Consider the following 12,737-nt stretch of genomic DNA (forward strand, 5'->3'; position numbering starts at 1 on the left):
TTTTATGAAAAAAACATTTATGTATAAAATTAAACTAGAAAAAATTTCCTACAATTTATGTATGTATAATTTTTTCTGTAAAAGAATAGTATTCGCGTATCAGCGTCACAAATTATTATTCACACGTGTTTTTCGTATGCTTTTCTGAATTATTCTACATTTGCAATTTAAACTATTTTGATCTATTTACAGTAACTAGTTAGTACTGTAAATAGTACTGGTGTATAGGTACATCACGTACGTTCGATCGAAATATCTGGGCGAAGCAATAAAGCACAAAAATCGGCCTTACCTCCGAAAAAAAAAAAAAACGACAAGACGGAAGCCTTTTTTATTCGATTTGTGAATGCGCCAGGAAACTTTGTGACCTTTAGCCATGAGATAATATTGAAAAACTGCATACAAAAATGCATTATTAATGTGTATCTCAAATAGACAATAAAAAAAAATTCAGAACTCGTCAATTATCGGCGGAAATGAGTTTAATTTTGTTACTTCGGGATTTTTGGGGTCGCTGAAAACTAATATGATGTAAGTGGTCTCCGGAGTACCTGGTGCCCAGGGTACCTACTGTTTACGTCGTCTTGTGGAGATTTCGGCAAAAAATTTATTAAAAAATAAGTCAAAAGTCATTACTCGGGGGCTTTTTGGGGTCGCTAACGACGAATATAACATCGGAAGTGATCTCCGGAGTAAGTACGTGGTGCCCAGGGTACCTACTGTGTATTTCGTCTTCTGGAGTTTTCGGCACATTCATTAAAAAATTAGTCAAAAATCATTTCTCGGGGGTTTTTGGGTCGCTGACGACGAATATGGCATCGAAATTGATCTACGGAGTACCTGGTACCCAGGGTATCTACTGTTTCCCTCGTTTTCTGGAGATTTTGGCAAATTCATTAAAAAATTAGTCAAAATTCATACCTACTCGGGGTTTTGAGGTCTCTGACGACGAATATGACATCGGAAGTGATCTAAGGAGTATCTGGTGCCCAGGGTACCTACTAATTACCTCGTCTTCTGGAGTTTTCGGCAAATTCATTAAAAAATTAGTCAAAAATCATTACTCACGAGATAAACAGTAGGTACCCTGGGTACTAGGTACTCCGGAGATCATTTCCGATGTCATATTCGTCGTCAGCGACCCGAAAAACTCCCTGGGTAATGATTTTTGACTAATGTTTTAATTAATTTGCCGAAAACTTAAGAAGACGAGGTAAACAGTAGGTAACCTTGGCACCAGGTACTCCGGAGATGACTTACGATATCACATTCGTTTTCAGCTACCCCAAAAACCCTTGAGTAATAAAATTGAACTCATTTCCGATAGTGGACGAGTTCTGAATTTTTTTTATTGCCTGTTTGAGATGCACTTTAAAGGAGCATTTAAATCAAAGCGAACACGAACGAACGAACGAAGGAACGAATTCGTAGGTGTTCGCTTGGTCATTCGTTCGCTACAAAGTAGGGCCATTTATATTGAAGCGAACGTTCGCATTCGTTGATGATCCGGAGGGCATATTGCCCGCAGATGTTTATGGGTCAGCGCCAGTCACACATTGTGTTTAAGTTTATTTTCGTGTTTCTTGCTGGGTAAATTTTAATACAATAATAGCTTACAAAAATAGCAGGTATATATTATACGCTGTTTGAGGGAGCCTAGAAAATAACATAATAAAGAACCAGCTTTCTTAAAATTCTTCCTAGAAAAAGTTACTTGCTCTTGATATTATGACTATATTATGTTCAAATAATAAATTGTAAAATTGGTGTATCAAAATAAATTTGCTTTTAATTAATTTTAGCAATTAATTTGATTTGGTTACCTCATTAGTGTTTCTGGGTTGAAATTTATCCAATAAAACATTAGGCTTTTAAAAGCAAACCACTTCGAACCCTCTTTTTGTCTTTCTCGTCTAAATGATGCCAGAAGCTAATTCATTTTTTTAGTTCAGAGACATCACAACCCATTCCTATAGAAATGTTAAAACAAGCATCAGTTTTTCTGTTTATTATTTTATATAGCTTCGATTTTGGGTTTCATAGGCATATTCCATATTGCAAAATTATGTTTTCACAACTACACAATAAACAACCCTCTCAAACTAATGTTTGTAAATAAATTAAATCAGTACTTCTAAACGAATTCGTTCGCTACCGTCTATCCACTGGCCACATTGAACAACGATTTCCTTTGATGATTCGCTCACTTACCGACATCGGTTGGAACATGTGCGAATGCGAACGAATTCGTTCGGTTGTGCTCGATTCGCTGTACAAATACAATAAAGTTAACGAACGAATTCGTTCGTTCGTTCGTGTTCGCTTTGATTTAAATGCGCCTTAAGAATGCATTTTTTGTATGCAGATTTTCAATATTATATCAGGGCTCTGGTTCACAAAGTTTCCTGGCGCATTCACGAATCGAATGCAAAAAGAATTAATAAGATCCGTCTTGTCGTTTTTTTTTCGGAGGTTCTGTGCTTTATTGCTTCGACTAATAAATCCAATGTCATAATCGTATTCGAGGGATAAAATGTAGCAAAGCGTAATACTAAATACGCGGAGTGATCCCGACGATCACGAATAGACATACTTTTTAACGAGACAATGTTTCCAACTGTCAGAAGTTGGAATTTACCAATTCTTGGGGAATGATGCGAACAAGAACAAGATTAGAATTTTGAAGACAAAATTTGAAGGGAAAAATTTCATGTTCTCACAAACAACAGAAGAGTCGGAAACGCTAATAATCAATACCGTAATAAATGTTTCACCAGCTAATCATCAATACCGTAATAGTGGTCGGTGAAGATATAGATCTTTTCTAGGGTTTCACGATATTCGATGAAAATATCGATATTGTATTGATATCCTATCGAAAACCAATACGATACCGATACAATACATACCTTAGCAATATTAATGTCGATACGATACTCATTATCTGAAATCAATACAATACTCTTGTATTGTCGATACGACTCATGGGCGCCCGCAGGATTTTTTTTCAGGGGGGGCAAAATAAAAAACTGTTGTATGTAATACTTATATTTTTAAAACGTTAAGAAAACAAAATATTGCAACTTGTTTTAGGAACAAATAACAAAACCACGAAAGCAACTCTTAAAAAATACAAAACAAAATATTGTAATAAATGTTATTAATGCTAAAAGGTAATAAAAGTAATACCTAAAAGTAATACAAAATAGCATGCAATTTTATTCTTAACTAAAAACCAGTCTTCTGTTATTTTGACAAAATTCGTCTAGTATTTTAGTGGAAAAATTGGAAATATTTAATAGACGATTTCGATGGATACTCAACAATGCTAGCCCAACAAGTCTATCTTGTCCCATTGTAGCTCTTATCCACGTTTTAATCCTGCGTAAGGTGCTAAAACTCCGTTCAATTGTGCAGATAGTACACGGCAAAGTAAGTAGAAGAATGCAGCTATCTTTGATAGCAGGAAAAAATTTACAGTGCTGAATAAGATCTTCAATGGTTATGTTCTCAGCTATTTGAGATTGAGATAAATACTCTCTCCAAATATTTAATTCGCTTTCCAAATTCTCAATGTTGTATAGATTTCCTACCTTAATTGCGAAAGATTTAACATCTAAAGATTTTATATTTTTTGGTAAAATATTAAACAAAGAGAAGGCGACTTCATGTTCTTTAGAAAATCTTGTTTTTAAGGCAAGAATCAGATGATCTAAATATGGTATAAATATAGATTTTCTAAAATAATCTTCTGCTGAATCAGATTCATAGTTAGATCTATGAATTTGTCGACCGCAAATTCGTGGTTTTCCCACTTCTATGTTGAGGGTCTCACAGATAGATAATGCATAGGAAAAAATGTCTGCAAAATTTGAATCAACCTCTGAGCGCTGTTTTTCACAAGTCCTGGTAATTAAATTTATGTGGTGATGAACATCTACAAAATTAATTGAAATACCTTGTAGCGTATTTGCAATGGGCTCTAAAATATTTGAATATTTACTTGCCACAACTAGACAAATAACAAACGTAAAGGAATTTAAGGCAGCCCATAACTGAGCTGCTCTTTTTGTTGTAGAAGAGTTCATTAAAATTTGCCCAGTTTTTATATCAAAAAGTGTTTTAAATATTATTTTAAAATTTTCAGCAAAATCCGCAAAGATTTATATTTAGCTGACCAACGAGTTTCACAAAACAAAGGTATATTGGGAATTAGGTTTCTTCTTAGAGTACTCTCTCTAAAAAATACTATTACGTCTTTAACAGTACCTATGGTATTTCGAATTTCAACTATTTTACTAATGTCGTTTATGACTAAATTTAACCTATGGGAGGCACAATGAAAATAGAATGCTTTTTTATACTTATCTTGTACTATCTTCTGAACCCCGTGAATTTCACCAGCCATTGTTGAGCATCCATCATAGCCCTGCCCTACAAGTTTGTCCATGTTTAAACCTGATGTTTCCAAAAACTCCAAAATAGAATAAGCTATGCTATCAGCGTTTAGTTTATCTAATTTCACAAAACCAAGAAACTCTTCTTTCACCGTAAAATTTTCATTTTCTTTGTATACATACCGTATACCAACAGATAACTGTTCATGTCCCGAAATGTCCGCAGTCTCATCAGCCATAACACTAAAATATTTGGAAGAATTTGCTTCTTCGACAATATTTTTTAATATTACATGTCCTGCCAATGAAATTATTTCATTTTGGATCCTGTGAGAAGTGTATTTAGAGTTACCACCTGCGTTCAACAAGTGATTCTCTAAAGTTGTATCACCAGCGTCTATCCTGAATTTTAAGAGATCCAAAAAATTTCCAGAATTTTTGCTGCTTTCTCTTAAAGGCATATCATGAGTTCCACAAAAAACTATTGTTTTTATAATTGGAAGAATTTTTTTTCTATTTTCCGCTACATTTATTTGCTTTCCCTCATCAATCAGAGACAATATATCTAGTTTTTTATTGGACATCACATCAATAAAATTTTTGGAACCGATAATTGAATCTTTATGCCAGGCAGAATTAGAATGGTTCTTGGCCTGCGTGTGGAAATCCCTGTATTTTATAAATGGCCTTGTTATAAATGCGCCTAAGGTACTACCGTGTGTCACAACAGGTGGGAAAACCACACAATACTTACAAAGGGCACCTTTAAGAACTTTGGAATAAACCAACCAGTCATATTGTTGAAGCCATTTGTGTACAAACGGCCGTTTATTTGGATCAACATCTTGCTTAAAATCATAGGTAGGGGACGGCGTATACGGACTTCTTAATATATCGTATTGGTATTTTTGTTTATCTTGAATCGACGAGGAATTTACAAAATTTCCAATGTCTTCTGATTGACCGTCTGGAAATATTCGGGCAATGGTTTCTTGTCGTACATCAGGCTGATCTGCTGTCTCCGCTAAAGTATTTCTATTCGAAGAAGTGCTAGGCTCTGCTTCCTTTACTGCATGTTTATGTTCCCCTTCTTCTTCGCGTGCTATGTCACTACTTGTGCTAGGGATAGGGCTACGAGTTGAAGCTTTATTCTTTTTGGAATCGGTAACTTCCTCGAAGGCGGTTGTTTTTCTTTTAAAGAATGTTCGAATGTCCATTTTTTTCTAAAGAATAAACCAGCAAAACTATAGTCATGCAGTTTAAGGAAAATGTTAATAAATCAAATTACCTGATAAGGATTGTGTTTGTATTAAATGATAGAAACCGGAAACCGCCCGTAAGGCTAACACGATAATAATAAAATAAAATACACTGCGAATCTCAACGCAAAGAAAATAAACAACGGCTGTGAACTCTGAGCGGCTTGACGAAAACAGGTAGAATGGTGGTGCGTGGCCGGATTATCTATCACCATCACCACCACCACCATGTGATTGTGCTTGTGCTACGACGTTGCCGGTTGCATTCAAAAGGCGCGTAGGTTCGTAGGTATTCGACGTATTATATTTAATATCTTAGACCATGGTCTAAGTTTAATATAATATTATCTCCATAATTTTGTTTTTTGGTTTATATACTTGTATAATATACCTTTTATGTCAACGTAAAGGTATTAACTTTTTAGGTTTGAGTACAGAAAAATATACAAAATAGTAAAATCTCAGGGGGGGCCATGGCCCCCCTGGCCCCTCTCTGCGGGCGCCCATGATACGACTGCCTCGATATTATTGAAAATATCGATATCGAGAAAAAAAAATAAAACGCCACAGTTGTTTGATTATATTTTGTGGAATAGGTATTTAGATCATAGTTATTTATTACATAAAAGTATAAGTGGCCTGCAACCCAAGCATCAGCTGTTATAATATTTTACAGTTGAGTGCATGAACTTGAAATTCTTGAGAGTGAGTAAATGTCTGTTATGATTACATTGTTTATATCATGTGGCATTTGTGGCAATATTATGGAAGTAAGTGATGATGACCCAAAAATAATTTTTAACAAAAAATACTGAATTGCGATTTATTCCGAATTTCTTCCGGGGATTTCCCTGTATTTTCAAAAGTAGTTTTTAAACAATACATAATTAGTAAGTATTTGTCGACTTTCAAAGAAGCATTCAGCCATAATATTCAATCTTTATAAGAATATACATAATATAAGTTATAAGCAATATTCGTAATATTTTTAGAAGTATCATAGGTAAAACAGTTGTAGATCATATTTTATTTTTGCATGCCTCAGTGGCTGTGATACAACATGTGTACTTTTAACCAAGGAAAAATGAAATCCATTAATGTACTTCGAAAAAATCCTGATTTGAACGAGGTTATTGACGTATTTAAAAATCTAAACGTTGCTCCAGATATCATTGCTAAAGCAGAAGAACGTTTCTTATACGGTGATGTGAAAAGTAAGAAAAATATGTTTTTAAACAAGTATAGATATGTCTGCTTCACAAAATCAGCATACTTATAAAAGTAAATTTAATATTGCGTCGCAACCACCAACAGAAAAAGCAGCATGACAACATTCTTTCCGAACCAGGTTCAGGGGTGGTAAAATACCTACGAGAATGAAAAAAATTCAGAACAATATATGGGGGTAAAAAAAACAAAAATGGACTAATTCCTGCTACAATGCTCCAACCCCCGCTTCAGGATCGTTATTGGAACTTATTTTTTGTAAAATGATAATTGTGATTTTCTGCAAAGGAGCCAGTACAACTTTTTCCATTTAGTATCCAGCTGCTTTCTTTTTTTCCATATGTGGGTACGTCAGGTTAGATATTTGTCCAGGTGTATCCCCAAATATTTTACTCTGTCTGTTTTAGGTATTCGTTCATTGTTGAATGTAATGCTTGGCGTTTCACCATGGCATTTTGTGAATGTTATGTGTGCAGATTTACTTTTTTTTTATTGTAATTCGCCATTTCCTTGCCCACGTTGCTATATTGTTGAGACTGGTTTGTAGTGTTATCGCTGCTACTTCAGGATTTCTGTTTACTGCTAATATAGCTGTGTCATCAGCAAACGTAGAGGTGACTGTGTCATCAGTACATGGCAGATTTCTGTTTACTGCTAATATAGCTTTGTCATCAGAAAACATAGAGGTGCCTGTGTCATCAGTACATGGAAGATCAGCCGTGAAGAGTAGATGCGACTCTGAAGTATCGTTCTTCTAAGTAAGATTTTAGAATCAAATATATTGTTGTTGGTAGCTGCGTTTTTAATTTGTAAAGGAGTCCCTTATGCCACACCTTGTAAGGCTTTGCTCACATCCCAAAAAGCTGATTCACAGTAACTTTTATCTTCGAATGCTTTGATGATTGTGTTAACAATACGATGCACTTGTTCTACAGTCGAGTGTTTCTGACGAAACCCAAATTTATAGACTGGGATTAAGCTTTTTGCTGCGACGGTTTCCATCAGTCTCTTCATTACTTTTCCACTATTTTTGATAAGACTGGTAGTAAACTGATTGGTCGATAGGAGCTAGGTTCATTTGGCTGTTTTCCTTGTTTATGAATTAATATGATTTCTGCTACCTTCCATTGTGCAGGGAAGAGCTTCAGTCATAGAACTGCGTTGAAGAGTTGCGTCAACATAACGACCGCTTTTCTAGGAAGTTCTTTTAATATTTGGCCGGTAACCAGGTTATAGCCAGGTGCCTTCTTGGGGTCTTAGTGATTTTTTATAACGTCTTAAGTTTCTTGTATTGTGAAGTTTTTAATAGGCTCCATTTGTTGCTCGTTTTCCTCAAGGGATGCATATATTTCGTCATCATTAATTCCGTTTGCAGGTGGTAACGGTTTAAATACTTCATCCAAATATCTACCGAAAACTTCTACCTTTTCTCCATCTGTTTTGGCCCAGGTACCATCAGATTTTCTAATTGGTGGGATTTGATCTCGTGGCTGTTTTAGGTGTTTTGTGGCTTTCCAGAGACTATAGTTAGTATCGGCTGAGGGTGATAAGTTTTGTAGATATTCTGTGAATAATTTTTTTTTAAGTCTCCTAAGTGTTTCTTTTAGCTGCCTTGCAGCTCGATTGTATCTTCGTCTATCATCTGGGTGCCTTGTTCTTTAACAATTTTTTCTTAGTCATCTCTTTTCGTTAATCATCTCTCTGACATTTAAGGGGCAGTTTACTTGTTTTTGCTTTGGTGTTGTGGTAGGGGTTGATTCCCATGCAGCCCCTTGGACCAGTGTTGTGAAGTACTCCACCGCATCTTCGAGTTCTTTTGCGTTCCTTAAGGATATAGCTAGGTTTAGCTTTTCTTCAATTTTATCCCGGAATAGATCCCAATTAATTTTGTTATTGCATAAGGTTATTGGTTTTTCTTTTAATACTACCGAAGAGTTAATTGTAGCAATTACTGGTATATGATCAGAGGCAATATCAAAATTTGACTGTATGTCTAGGTATCCAGATGATGAGGACGAAATTTCGGTCTGCGATATCTAGATCAATGTTTAGGAGCTCAGGACGAGGTCGTAACGCTTGGTCCATCAGGAACAGCAACCGAAGCAGATTGCGCAAAATTTCTAAATTAATATGTGGATTAGGCTTGCAGAGAAAACCACAATAAAAAACGCGCTGGTTACTTTACCTCCAGGTAGTGTGGAAATGGTTTTTTTTTTCAGAACGTCTATTTAAATATACTTTGCGGCGCTCGTACGTCAAAAACGAAATCCATAATTACCAATTTTCAAAACTCCCTGAAAACTTTCGAGGTAAAACTACCAAATGATTGGACTATTATTATTTTATTTATTTACATTGAATATTAAGAGGCTGTAGTAGCGAGTCATCAAAACGGAAAACACGTTCCAAGATTGCGGCTTTAATTTTGAATATTTTGTCAAAATATTTGGCACACATATTCGTAATATAGTAAATAATGGCGGTATAGAGTCCAGTTTGAGAAATATGTTAGTATGTGGAAATTACTCTATAACTAAATACAATATTAAAAAAACGAGCCTGTACCGTCGTTAAGAAGAACAAAAGAAAAACACTTTCTTTAAAAAACTTTTTTATCCCATGCCTAGATTTTGTGTCATATTGGACCTACTAAAATTTTTTATCTCTAACGAGAAATCGAACATATTATAACTAAATAACTGATTTGGCAACATAGAGAAATAGTCACTGTCATTTTGACAAACCAGCGTCAGATTTCTTAGTGTAATAGCAAGATTCTCTTATCTGTTCTGTTATTTGTATCGATATCTGTTCAGTGCAGTAGTGTATTATTTTAAGAATTCGTTAGTGTTGATCTATAGGGAAGTAGTGTTTATTTTTTAATTAATTTATTATATTTTTCTGTAATAGAACCAGTATTATCAGTATTGGCAGTTCGTTGAATAGAACTAAGTTGTTGGACTATTTGAAAAAATAGATTATTGTTAACTGTGAGTTTTACTTATAGGTAAGTATATTTACGTAAAAATATTTCGAATTCTAATGTGAGTATAGAAAGTTTTAGGGGAATTTTTTATTCTAAAAATATTATCAGTTTTAAAAAATGGGAAAAGTTCATTTAAAGTTCTAGTTTAAAAAAAGGGTTGAAACTAGTTAGAGAGCTTTTGGCTCTCTATGAACTAAATAAAATAAGACGGCTCTTGTTTCGCTTCACAACGAAATGATTATTTATTATTATTTCGTGCAAATACCTATAAAATTTTGGTTTATTTTTATAAATATTTATTTACTTATAATAAAATTGTTTTCTATTACTTCCATTTACCGCGCCTATGAGTATACATATTGTCAAAATATTGATTTTAGATAATGTCAAATATTGCCACTGTTGCCAAAGTTTCGCAAAACTTTCGAAAATAGGGTATGCTACTATCTCCCGAAGTCATATTGATGACGCGCTACTATAGGCCCTTAAACTGTTTTGTTGTATAATCCACTTCTGCAACAATAGGGAACTTGCATAAAATTTTAAATTCGAAAAAAATGTTATACATCACAACAGAACATAATTTAACACATGTATCAAAGATAAAATAGTTGTTTTTGTGTTCCGTTTGGCCCCTAAAGACGATTCTAAATTCAAATTAAAGCAGCTAGCTCAAAACGCGTCGTGACGTCATATGATTATATGTTTCTCAAACTTCAATCTCAACAAACTGGTATATATTATTACAATGACATATGATAAATGTCATTAGAATATAAATATTTTTCCCTTATTCCACGATGATGAGCTGGCCAAATACCCAAGTAGGTGGGGGTAATATTAGAATATAAATATTTTTCCCTTATTCCACGACGATGAGCTGGCCAAATACCCAAGTAGGTGGGGTCAATAAATTAAAAAAGGAGAAGAAGAATATACCTAAATATAACCACAAACATAACTATATAATATAATAAGACTATGTGACGTCACGGGTTGTTTGACTATTTTATTTTAGAGAAGAGAAGAGTTTAAATTTGTATTTCTTGTAAGTTATTACGAGTTTTTGAAGCGTGAAATTTTGGAAACCTCATTTTTAAACAAAACTGAACATTATTATATAATAAAAAAATATGCAAGTTCCCTATTATCGGATATATTTGATTTAAAATAAATTCAGGAATTATTTTGTAATTTGGCAACAATGTCAACTTAGATCTCCGACGAGATAATGACGTGCACCGGTATTTATACTGTACTAACTGTACATTATATTATATTCTTTTAGGAAAAAGTAATATTTTACAAATGGCCTTTTTGAAAGTTGTTACCCCCAGCAAATGTCAACCATTTTATCAAAATTTGACGGTTATTGACGACTCAAGAATATGCGCAGGTGGACTTGTAACAAAAAATGACTCAAACGCTTGCAGCGGAGACAGTGGCGGACCCTTACAAGTTCAAGAGAGGATACCAGGCGTTGGATACAAGTTAGTACCTACATACATTATCTAAATAAACTATACTAAATTTACAATCAAGATGTAGTAGAAACAAACAAACCAAGAAACGTTAAATGCTACTAGGAGCACTCACGAATCATAATTTACAATGTATAAACTTTGGAAATCATGATTTGGGATTTACAATGTATACACAATGATTCGGAAGTGCTCCTAGTAGCATTTAACATGTCTTGGTTTGTTTATTTCTACCGCATCCTGATTGTAAAGTTCTCAGTCTAATAATACATAAAACGACAATAAATATCGTTCTACATACCACCAGACTGAAAACAGTGGAAAATTTTTCTAGTAACAACCTTCGAGACTTTAAAAATTATAAGCCATGCGGGTGCCAATACGATCAGAAGATGAGGGAATTTTAAAATTTGTAATTCACGTCCCATCTGCTCAGCGTGATAAAGCTCCAACGAGAAGGTTTCCTACGTACTCCAAAAAAAGGAAATAAATTAAACATTAAAAATGTATAAACATTTTCAACTTTGTTGCAACCCGAAAATGCAGCAGCATTATATCTTAGTTCAATCAAAGAGTGCAGGAAGAGTCTATACCGGTTTCGAGGCTTTTTGCCTTTCACCAGTAGACACTTATCCTCTCTGACTGAACTAGGATACTTCGACGCGTGCCATCCCGGATTGCAACGAACGAAATGGCTGGGGTGTAGTAGCGACATCTGCGAAGAAACAAACTAAGTTCTCAATCTAATAATACATAAAACGACAATAAATATCATTCTACATACCACCAGACTGAAAACAGTGGGAAACTTCTCTGGTAACATCCTCCGAGGCTTTTAAAAATTGTAAGCCATGCAGGTGCCAATACGATCAGAAGGTGAGGGAATTTTAAAATTTGTAATTCACGTCCCATCTGCTCAGCGTGGTAAAGCTCCAACGAGAAGGTTTCCTAGGTACTCCAAAAAGAGTAAATAAATTAAACATTAAAAATGTATAAACATTTTCAATTTTGTTGCAACCCGAAAATGCAGCAGCAATATATCCTAGTTCAATCGGAGAGTGCAAGAAGAGTCTATACCGGTTTCGGGGCTTTTTTGCCGTTCATCAGTAGACACATATCCTCTTCTCTCTGACTGAACTAGGATACTTCGACGCGTGCCATCCCGGATTGCAACGAACGAAATGGCTGGGTGTCGTAGCGACATGTGTTAAGAAACAAACTAAGTTTTCAATCTAATAATACATAAATCGACAATAAATATAATTCTAGATACCACCAGACTAAAAACAGTGGGAAACTTCTCTGGTAATATCCTTCGAGGCTTTTAAAAATTGTAAGACGATCAGAAGATGAGGGAATTTAAAAAAATTGTGTCTACTGATGAAGG

The 12,737-nt window shown here is 34.6% G+C and overlaps 2 protein-coding genes across 3 annotated transcripts in view; both read left to right on the forward strand.

Annotated features, from left to right (window-relative positions):
- The window catches only part of LOC114331663 (CLIP domain-containing serine protease B10), an 81,500-nt gene that overhangs the window by 24,557 nt on the left and 44,206 nt on the right, over window positions 1-12,737 (forward strand). The gene's annotated exons all lie outside the window — the stretch shown is intronic.
- Window positions 1-12,737, forward strand: part of LOC114331674 (CLIP domain-containing serine protease B10-like) — a 40,100-nt gene that overhangs the window by 24,506 nt on the left and 2,857 nt on the right. For both annotated transcript variants that reach the window (XM_028281298.2, XM_050654426.1), the window contains exon 7: window positions 11,158-11,359. In XM_028281298.2, the coding sequence (XP_028137099.1) occupies window positions 11,158-11,359 (202 nt within the window). The remainder of the gene's footprint in view (window positions 1-11,157; window positions 11,360-12,737) is intronic.

The sequence above is a fragment of the Diabrotica virgifera genome, chromosome 6 (assembly GCF_917563875.1).
Source record: "Diabrotica virgifera virgifera chromosome 6, PGI_DIABVI_V3a".
NCBI classification, from domain to species: domain Eukaryota; kingdom Metazoa; phylum Arthropoda; class Insecta; order Coleoptera; family Chrysomelidae; genus Diabrotica; species Diabrotica virgifera.